Raw genomic sequence first — 11,528 nt, 5'->3', positions numbered from 1 at the left:
AGGCATCAACAAAGCAAGACACATCAAGTTTTGGCAGGACCAAGTTCCTCCACCTTGTATTAAGTCTGGCAAGGCAACCCAACATAGGAAATAGGTTCCAAAGAGCCAACCAATGTATCAGGGATAGGTCCTGGGCCCACTACTAGGGGTCTCACAAACAGAACAAGCTAAATGACTGTCACTAAGATACAGAGGTCCTAGGTCAATCCCATTCAGTCTCCCTAGTTGTTGGCACCCTCTCCACTATTGCTAAGAGTCTTAGATGGGGTCATTCTTGTGGGTTCTGGGGAGTTTTCCTAGCACCAGTTTTCTTCCTAACCCTAAAATGGCTCTGTCTATCAAGATATCTGTCTATAAAGTCGTCCTGTCCCCAACTCAACCATCCTGATCCCTAATGTTCCCATCTCACCATCTCTTCCCCTCTACACTATCACCCTCAGTTTACCAGGGAGATCTCATCTATTTCCTCCTCCCTGGGAGATTATTGTATCCTCCTAGAGTCCTCATTGTTATCTAGCTCCTCTGGGTCTGTGAATTGTAGCCTGCTTATCCCTTGCTTTACATCTAATATCCACTTATGAATGAGGACATACTGTGTTTGTGTTTCTTGGTCTGGGTTACCTCACTCAGGATGATTTTTTTTCTAGTTCCATCCATTTGCCTGCAAATTCCATGATGCCATTGTTTTTATTCCATTCTTCATTTGAGGGTCATCTAGGTTGTTTCCAGGTTCTGGTTATCCTGAATAATGCTGTATGAACATAGATGAGCAAGTGTCCTTGTGGTATGATTGGCCATCATTTGGGTATATGCCCAAGAGTGGTATTTCTGGGTCTTGAGGTAGATTGATTCCCAATTTTCTGAAAAACTGCCATACTGATTTCCAAAGTGACTGTACACATTTGACCTCCCACCAGCAGTGGAGGAGTGTTCCCCTTATCCTACATCCTCTCCAGCATAGGTTGTCATTAGTATTTTTGATCTTAGTCATTCTGACATGTGTAACATAGTATCTCAGAGTTGTTTTGACTAGTATTTCCCTGATAGGCAAGGAGGTTGAGAAATTCTTTAAGTGTATCTCAGCCATATGAGAATCTTTTGTTGAGAAGTCTCTATAAATCTGTACTCCATTTTTAATGGAATTATTTGGTATTTTGATGTCTAGTTTCTTGAGTTCTTTACATATTTTAGATATCAGTCCTCTGTCCAGTGTGGGGTTGATGAAGAACTTTTCCCATTCTGTAGGCTGTCATTTTGTTCTTTTGACCATGTTCATTGCCTTACAGAGCTTTTAAGTTTCATGAGGTTCCATTTATTAATTGTCAATCTCAGTGTCTGTGCTACTGATGTTATATTCAGGAAGTAGTCTGCTGTACCAATGCATTCGAAACTATTTCCCACCTTCTCTTCTGTCAGCTTAGTGTAACTGGATTTATGTTGAGGTCTTTGATCCACTTGGACTTGAGTTTTGTGCAGGGCATAGAGATGAGTACATTTGCATTTGTTGAAGATGTTTTCTTTTTTCCATGGTATACTTTTTACTTCTTTCTCAGAAATTAGGTTTGCATAGATGTGTGGATTTGTTTCAGTGTCTTTGATTTGATTCCATTGATCCACCTGTCTGTTCTTATGCCAATACCAAACTGTATTATTACTATAGCTCTATAGGGGAGCTTGAAGTCAGGGATTGTGATACCTCAAGAAATTTCCTTATTGTACAGGATTGTTTAAGCTATTCTGGGTTTTTTATTTTTCCATATGATATTGAGTATTGTTCTTTTAAGGTTTGTGAAAAATTGTATTGGGATTTTGATGGGGATTGCATTGAATCTGTAGATTGTTTTTGGTAAGATTGCCATTTTTCTTGTGTTAATACTAATGATCCATGAGCATGGGAGATCTTTCCATTTTCTGATCTCTTCCCCAGTCTTCTTCAAAGACTTAAAATTCTTGTCATATAGGCCTTTCACTTGTTTGGTTAGAGTTACCACAAGATCTTTTATATTATTTGTGGTTATTGTAAAGGGTATTGTTTCCATGATTTCTTCTTCAGCCCATTTATTATTTGTATATAGGAGGACTATTGATTCTTTTTAGTTAATCTTGTATCCTCTTATATTACTGAAGGTGTTTATCAAATGCAGGAATTCCCTGATAGAATTCTTGGGATCACTTATGTATGCTATCATATCATTGTGCAAGTAGTAAAAGATTGACTACTTCCCTTCCAATTTGTATCCTCTTGATCAACTTTTGTTGCCTTATTGCTCTGGCTAGAACCCTGAGTTCTATATTGAATAGATGTGAAGAGAGTGGACAACCTTGTTTTATCCCTATTTTAGTGCAATCACTTTGAGTTTCTCTACATTTAACTTGATGTTGACTGTTGGCTTGCTCTATATTGTGTTTATTATGTTTAGGTATGTTCCTTGTAGTCCTGATCTCTCCAGAACCCTTGTCATGAAGGAGTGTTGGATTTTATTGAAGGCTTTTTTGGCATCAAGTGAGATGATCATGTGTTTTTTTCTGTTGTTTTTTCAGTTTGTTCATATCAAAGATTTCATTGACAGATTTTCATATGTTGAACCACCGCTGCATCTCTGGAATGAAACGTACTCACTTGATAATGGTGGATAACTATTTTTATTTGTTTTTCCAGTATTTAATTGTTTTTACATCAATGTTCATGAGGGAGATTGGTCTGTAATTCTCTCTCCATTTGTTTTGGGTATCAGGGTAACTGTGACCTCATAAAAAGAATTTGGCAATATTCCTTCTGTTTCTATTGTGTGCAACAATTTGAGGAGAATTGGTGTTCACTCTTTTTTGAAATTCTGATAGAATTCTTCACTGAAACCATATAGCCCTGGGCTTTGCTTTTTGGTTGGGAGACTTTTAATGACTGTTTCTATTTCCTTGGGGGATATAGGTCTATTTAGAGTGTTTATTTGGTCTTGATTTAATTTTGATATATCATAACTATCAAGAAAGTTGTCTTTTCCTTTAGATTTTCCAATTTTTTTTGGAGTACAGGTTTTTGAAGTATAACCTAATGATTCTGTGGATTTCCTTGGAGTATGTTGCTATGTCTCCCTTTTTGTTACTGATTTTGTTAATTTGGATATTGTCTCTGCCTTTTGGTTAGTTTGAATAAGGGTTTTATATCTTGCTGATTTTCTCAAAGAACCAACCTTTCTTTCATTGACTGTTTGTATTTTATTGATTTCAGCCATGAGTTAGATTATTTCCTGGCATCTACTCCTCCTGGATGAGTTTGCTTCTTTTTCTTCAAGGGCTTTCAGATTTTTATTAAGTTGCTTATGTGAGATTTCTCCAAATTCTTTCTGTAGGCACTTAGTGCTATGAACGTTCTGCTCAGCACTGCTTTCATTGTGTCCCATAAGTTTAGGTATGTTGTGATGTCATTTCCATTGAATTCTAGGTCTTTATTTTTTTCTCTATTTCTTGCTTGACTCAGTAGTCATTCAGTTGAGAGTTGTACAGTTTCCATGAGTTTGTAGGCCTTTATAGTTTGTGTGGTTAACTCTAACTTTAAGTCGTAGTAATCAGATAAGACTCAGGGACTGATTCCATTTTTTTGTTTCTGGGTCTGTTGAGATTTGCTTTACATGTTCAATTTTAGAGAAGGTTCCATGAGGTGCTGAGAAGAAGATATATTCTTTTGGGCTTGGGTGAATATTCCATAGATTTCTTCTAAGTCCATTTGAGTCATAATATCTGTAAGTTTCTTTGTTTCTCTATTAAGTTTCTGTCTGACAGACCTGTCCATTTTTCAGAGTGGGCTGTTGAAGTCTCCCACTATTAATGTGTGGGGTTTGATGTATGATTTAAGTTTTATTAATGTTCCTTTTTCAAATGTGGGTGCCATTTTATTTGGGACACAGGAGTTCAGAATTGAGATTTCATTTTGATGGATTTTTCCTTTGATGTATTATAATATTAAATGTCCTTCTCCATCTCTTATTAATTTTAGTTTGAATTCTATTTTGTTAGATATTAGGATAGCTATACCAGGGTCCATTTGATTGGAAAATCTTTTCCCATCCCTTTACTCTCAGGTAATGTCTGTCTTTGAAGTTGAAATGTTTCTTTGTATGCAGCAGAAGGATAGATCCTGTTTTCACATCCATTGTGTTAGCCTGTGTCCTATTGTTCTATTGACTAATTGAGCCCATTAATATTAAGAAATGTTATTGATTGTTAATTCTTTGATGGTTTTTTGGAGAGGGGTGGTAGTGGTAGTGTGTGTGTTTTCCTTCTTTGAATTTTGTTGTGGTGAGATTATCTGTTGCCTCTGTTTTTGTGGATGTAGCTGAGTTTCTTGGGTTGGAGTTTTCCTTCTAATACTTTCTATAGGGATGGATTTGTGGATAGGTATTGTTTAAATGTGGTTTTGTCATGAAATATCTTGTTTTCTCTGTTTATGGTCATTAATTTTTGCTGTGTATAGTACTCTGGGCTGGCATCCATGGTCCCTTGGTGTCTATAAAATGTCCATCCAGGACATTTTGGCTTTTAGAATCCCCATTGGGAAGTTGGGTGTAATTCTGATAGGTATGACTTTATATGTTATTTTGCCCTTTTCCTTTGCATATCTCAATATTCTCTCTTTATTCTGTATATTTAGTGTATTAACTTTTATGTGGTGAGGGAACTAAATTTTTTGGCCCAGCCTATTTGGTGTCTATAAACTTCTTGAACCTTTATAGGCCTATAGGAAAGTTTTCTTCTATGATCTTGTTGAATGTGTTTTCTATGACTTTGAGCTGGGATTCTTCTCCCCCTAGTTTTGGTGTTTTCATGGTGTCCCAGATTTATGTGATGTTTTGTGTTAGGAATTTATTGGACTTAACATTTTCTTTCATCAATGAATCTATTTCCTCTATTGTATCTTGCAATTTCTGAGGGTCTCTTTTCCAACTCTTGTATTCTGTTGGTGATGCTTGCATCTGTAGTTCCTGTTTGCTTCCCCAGATATTCCATTTCCAGAATTCCCTGTTTTTGTTTTCTTTATTGTTTTATTGTAATTTTCATGTCTTGAACTGTTTCCTTCTCTTATTTGATTGCTTTTATCTTGGTTTTCTTAACTTTCTTTAAGGGATTTATTAATGTCTTCAAATTCTTTGCTTGTCTTTTGCTTAATTTCTTCAAGGAAAATTTTCATTTCTTCTTTAAGCGCCTGTGTTATTTTCATAAATTATTTTTAAGTTTATTTTCCTGTGTTTCAACTGCATTGGATTGTTCAGGTCTTGCTGTTGTATGATCCATGTGTTCTGATGGTGCTGTATTGCTCTTTTGGTTGTTAAATGTATTCTTACACTAGCATTTACTCGTCTGTTCTTCCAATTGGTGTGGCTTGTGCCAGCACCTTTTCTTCCAACTGTTGTGGTTTATGCCTGTGTCTATGTAGTCTTATCCTTTTTTTCCTAACTGGTGCAGTTTATGCCTGTGCCTATATAGTCTGCTGGAATTGTGGGGAAGGGCTGGTGCAGGGGAGGATGTTCAGGTGTGTGAGGCTGGGTGACAGTTGTTCTTGGAGGGACAGAGTCCAGTGGGTGGCAGGGGTGGGGAGTGCAGCCTGGAGGCAGTTCTCTCACCTGCTTGCTGGCTGTTGGGGGCTGCACTAGAGCAGAGAGTTTCACCAGATCATTGCGTTTATATGCAGGTATATACTCTTCATTTTCTGTGATATGGTTTTAACTCATTTGTCTTTATTTCTCTCTACTTGCAAGCTTCCCAAAAGCAAGATTTGTGTCTCATATACCTACAGCTCCAGTTATAGGCACTTACGGAAAATATGCCCATTAGATAAGCTACAGATATATGGAAAGTGGTGTTTGGAGTGACTGAATGAACACATTGACAAACACACACACCTGGTGAAGAATTTTACCCCAGATCTAGTACAAAGCCCCAATATGTGTCACTTATCACATAGATGAGAACTTTGACTACTGTAGTATGACAGAATTATTGTTTATGAACATGTATATCCCAAGGTCATGGAAGATTAAAATTCCAATCCTTGTTGAAATCATACTAGTCATAAGGGTTGTTTGATTTTATTAAACATGATGGGCACTCTCTATTACTACCTAGAACTCTTAAGAAAGCAGCCTACCATTTCCTCTCACCTTGTGTTGGACAAAAAGACCATTAAAAATGTGACTGCTCAAATTCCTGTGCTATGTGGGTTAAAGAAGCATCAACCAGTAATGACTGGTGATGTAATATGTACAAGAATTAAGCCTCAGCTATCAAAAGCCACAGTGATTCAATGTTAGTTTTCTTCACTGTACCAAGATACCTGCATGACCTATAAGAATTTCACACATACTATTTGGCAAGACTTGAAATTGTGGAAGAGGACATTTGGGATTTTCTTTTATCAGCAATAATAATTCTGAAAGTTGACTTTGAAGAACCTCAGAAAGACTTGGTAAGAATACACAATCAGAGACTGTGAGAGGCAATGGTGGAAATATGATCTTCAAGAAAAGGAAGGTGAAGCTAGGCAGTGGTGGCATGTGCCTTTAATCCCAGCACTCAGGAGGCAGAGGCAGGTGGATCTCTGAGTTTGAGGATAGCCTGGTCTACAGTGCAAGTTCCAGAACAGCCAAGGCTGTTACACAGAAAAAAAAACCCTGTCTCAAAATACAAAACAAAACAAACAAACAAAGAAAAGGAAGATGAAGAGAGATGCCAGGAATACAAAGACTGAAGAAGACTTCAGAGGATGTAGATTATGAGAGTCCTCTAAAATAACAAAACTAATTAAAATGCTCATATATTATGAAAGGGGATTCAGTGGTAGTACAACAATGCCCAGGTTCATACTGGGGCTATCCACATGCTGCTCAATCCACAAAGCTAGAGTCCTCAGAAAATTCAGGCCCACTGAAGACCTGAAGAGTCTATGGTCTTAAGCCTGCATTGGAAGGTCAGAGAAGCTGAAGTCTGATGTCAGTGTGGTATTTCAGTAGCAGCAACATCAACAGTAGCCAGCAAGCAAGGAGCAAAGGCAGTACTGCCCTCCCTCTATCTAAGACAACATTTGAATGTGCTGCCCAGTCTGAGGGACGGTCTTTCTCAGTTAGTCATTTCTGGAAATTCTCATATAGCCATGCCCAGTAAAATATATTTTAGTCTATTTCAGATTTTGTCAAGTTGACAACCAAGATTACCTAGCAAAGAAAACGTTGAGGCTGTTACAGATAGGAAAGGCACAGCAGAATGTGGAGAGAAGCCATTATGAAAGGGGATGATGGAGGCATACAAGGAATAAAATAACACTGGAATGGACTTTGCACATGCCCTTCACACCATGATTATTAGAAAGACAGAGGCAAACACAGGCCCATCCCAAGGTCATGGATCTAGTCCTCACTTACAAACTGGGCTGGACCAGCAAAATCCCTGACAGATGGTCACATTCCATTTTCTCAATTCTTTGCTAAGAAGCCATCCTCAGAGTTTTGCAATATCTAACTAGGCCCATGGTTAGCAGGTTTCCCCCCTTTAGTAAGCAACAGTGTTCATCTCTGGGGTAGGGTGCTGACTGCAGAGCAGTCAATAATGACTCTTATCAGGGCTTTCAAGACCTGACTTTGCAAACAGGGTTTCCTGGATTTCTGGAGTTTTCATCCAAAGCTCTCTTTTGATGCTAAGAGCAAAAGAATCTGTGAAAGACCCAAATATTAAGTCTTTACATAGTACCATCCCACATGGCCATCTTATACTTTTAGTAAAAATAAAATGACAAGAATAAGAATTATGGGATTTCTTGTTGGCATCTCTGTGTTCTAGGTCAGACCAGACATCCTGTTACAATGCCTGAAATAAATACCAGCCATCTCGATGAACAACAGGTTCAACTTCTGGCAGAGATGTGTATTCTTATTGATGAAAATGACAATAAAATTGGGGCTGACACCAAGAAAAATTGTCACCTGAATGAAAACATTGACAAAGGATTATTACATCGAGCTTTTAGTGTCTTCTTGTTTAATACTGAAAATAAGCTCCTGTTACAGCAGAGATCAGATGCTAAAATTACCTTTCCAGGTTGTTTCACCAATAGTTGCTGTAGTCATCCATTAAGTAATCCAGGAGAGCTTGAAGAAAACGATGCCATTGGTGTAAAACGAGCTGCACGGAGGCGCTTAAAAGCTGAATTGGGAATACCCTTAGAAGAGGTTGATCCAAATGAAATGCATTATCTAACACGAATTTACTACAAAGCCCAATCTGATGGCATCTGGGGTGAACATGAAATTGATTATATTTTGTTTCTGAGGAAGAACGTAACCTTGAATCCAGATCCCAATGAGATTAAAAGCTATTGCTATGTATCAAAAGAAGAACTCAAAGAACTTATGAAGAAAGCAGCCAGTGGTGAAGTTAAGTTAACTCCGTGGTTTAAAATTATTGTAGACACTTTTCTCTTTAAATGGTGGGATAACTTAAACCATTTGAGTCAGTTTGTTGATCACGAGAAAATACACAGAATGTGAATGTGTAAATGAATTGAAATTTTTTCTGCCTAGTAAGGATGTCTTGTTGTTTTCTTCTGAGCTGGGCTTCCTTGTATGATACATAGGTATTTTACAACCAGAATTTGTTTGGGAAAAACTTAAACTTTTATAGTATATATGCACTGATATTTATAAAAGACATTTATGAGAGGTTATTGCAAAATCATACCACAAATAAAACTTAATTTAGCCTATCCAAATACATGACTATGACAAGATTGAAGAAGTAAGTAGGATTCTTCATTCTTTACATTTTGACAAACATCTTCAGAATATTTTGCTATTTGCCAAGTGTTCTTTATATCGTTAAGTTTTTTCATTGGCCAGAAAAATGAGCAAAAGAGACTGCTTAGCTACTTCAAAACAGCCCTAATAGATTAAATGGTCAAGGCAGGGGATACGCTCAGTGGTACCATGATTGCCTTGTAGGCATGATGAGGTCATGGGTTGTTAAGTCCCTAGTCCTTAAAATAACTAAAGCAATAACAGTTAACAGGTAGAGCAGGGTCAAGGGAGAGTATGTGGTATCTAATCGTCCCTCATGCTTCAGGACCCACTTCATAACCAGAACTCTGGATGCTCAAGTCTTCTACAAGATGAGATTGCACATCTTGTATAAGACCTATGCACATCTTTCATGTTGGATTGCTTGTAGCACTGAATACAGTGTAAATGCTAATGTAAATGACTGTTATACTGTGCTTTGTGGTAAGTAAAAGTCTGCATATTCAGTACACATCAAATATTAATATGCAGTTGGTTTGAACCCTTGGGTAATTGGCCCAAAGATTTGAAAGGCCAGTCCTATATGCTAATTTTTGTCATTTTCCATTGATTTTGTGCTTTAACCATTCTGAGATTGTTTTACTACTTAACTATTACTTTTAGTGGGAATGGCAACTGCTTAACTCTTTTAAATAGTTATTTACCATTTAGCAAAATCTGTCCATAATTGTAGTGGAAGAGATGTTAGTCATAAGGTGGGAGTGAGTTCTTTACAAGAGTTGAGAAAACTTTTAGCACTACCAGGCCTAGGCCTGGATAATCTTGTAGGGGTCTGACCTGGGTTGGATGTTTTAGTAGAATTGTGTACCCTGTACACTCTATCATTTAGCACCCCTTTGCTAAGACAACAACAAAATGTGGGTGGGCTGGGTTTTGAGGCAGGCTTTCTCTGTGTAGCCCTGGCTCTTCTAGAATTTACTCTGTAGACTAGTCTAGCCTTGGGACTTAGGATCCACCTGCCTCTGTCTTCCAAGTGCTTGGATTAAAGGCACGCACCACCATACCCAGCAACAACCCAAATTTTAATGGATGATACAAGTGTCCAATAGGGGTAGAGATACCTCTAGTCAAGAACCACTCACTGTTCTGTAGTCAGGGCTTACTTTAGAGGTGGAAACACGAGGAAATAGTAGTGAGGGAGTTTATAATAATATGATGAATAGGTATATAATGAGATTTTGATGTTATAGAATAGGCATATATTGAGATTGTGTCTTGATTGATGTACTTTTAAAAACTTGCTACAGGTGTGTCAACTTTGAAATCTTCAGATGGCTTTAGACTTAAGTGCTATGTAATAATTTTCTTCTTATAAAAATTTTATAAATTTTAATTTATTGGTAACTCAAAACAGTTTATTTATTTATCTTTGAAGATACAATTATGTAGCAAGTGTTTATTGAAAACTAAAAATAAACTATTTTAATATTGAAAAAAAAAAAAAAAAAAAAAGAATTATATTTTTGCACCTTAATATATGATGCTGATGCCTGCTTTTCTGGAGGCTTTGTGTACATTAGTTCTTACATCAATGGTAAAAATATTAAGAAATGATATGATAGAGAAATGGTCCTTATTTACAAAGACAAGTTCTGGTGGCTGTTCCTTGGGTCTTGATTGGATGAGTGAGGTGATAGTTACAGGGATTTAAACCTGACACAGAGATCAATTAATTATCCAACATCAGATGACAGAGGAATGGGGAGAATGATGGAGATGGGAGAGGAAGAAATCAAGGATCTAGATGGTGACACCTAGAAGTTGAACCCCTGAGGGGAAGAAGGAAGAGAAAAGGCACATGCATGCATGGATGAGGAAATGCATATGCACACATGTCCATACATGATGAATATATGGAAACATCAAGTAAATTGGTGTTTGCCATATATATGTCATGCAAAGCTCCTCTGAGTTACTACTATGATGTGTTTAACAGTGCATGTAACTCAGTGGTGGATCCGTATGTGTAAAGCCCTGACTTTGATTAGATACTCAGCACTGAAAAATTGAAAGTGCTTGATGTGATTGTATGTCCCAAGAATTCCAGCACTTGCAAATCTGAGGTGAAGCAATCTCAAAGCCACACTGTGAAATATATGTAATAAAAAATACACTTTGCTCATAATTCCTTAAGAATAGGTTTCATGGGAAGTTGGCTATAAAGAGGTATTGCATCTTGCTTCAAGGTTAGAATAAGGCAAAAATCAAGAATATTCTTGAGGACTTTACAATAATAACAACAACAGTGACATGTTTATTTTGCAGAAACAAAAACTATAGCTCTAAATAGATCAATAAACTGTGGCACATCCATACAGTATCATAGTAACACTCCACAATAAAAAACAGAAAGCAATGAATTTTACATCATAAACAAAGTCAAAAACTAAGTAAAATAAGTCCAAATCTGAAAGGCTTTATGATACATAAGTCCTTTTAGTAGTAGAACAAAAAATACAAAGTTACTAGAAAACAAAACAAGTAACAAATAAAAGGAAATATAGAACTGAGAACAGAACCCTGGTGGTCCAGGGCTGGGAGGAGGGAAGAGAATGGTGATGATGAGGCCATATAAAGAAATTTCTAGTATGGTAGAACTATTCCATGTGGCCCTCAGGTAGTGAATCCACTCTATGTATTTTTCAAACTGCTTACCAGTAAGCATCACAGCATCGTTTTTTTTTTTCA

General features: G+C 37.1%; 1 protein-coding gene across 1 annotated transcript; it reads left to right on the top strand.

The window, feature by feature from the left end:
- The first annotated feature begins 7,802 nt into the window (after positions 1-7,802).
- LOC121135697 (isopentenyl-diphosphate Delta-isomerase 1) lies at positions 7,803-10,184 on the top strand. The gene has a single exon (XM_040734842.1). It carries the CDS (start codon positions 7,851-7,853, stop codon positions 8,532-8,534), a length of 684 nt encoding a protein of 227 aa, XP_040590776.1. The 5' UTR covers positions 7,803-7,850; the 3' UTR covers positions 8,535-10,184.
- Positions 10,185-11,528: the final 1,344 nt, after the last annotated feature.

The sequence above is a fragment of the Mesocricetus auratus genome, unplaced genomic scaffold, assembly GCF_017639785.1.
Source record: "Mesocricetus auratus isolate SY011 unplaced genomic scaffold, BCM_Maur_2.0 Super-Scaffold_100041, whole genome shotgun sequence".
Lineage (NCBI taxonomy): Eukaryota > Metazoa > Chordata > Mammalia > Rodentia > Cricetidae > Mesocricetus > Mesocricetus auratus.
This window is presented reverse-complemented; position numbering and strand designations above follow the sequence as displayed.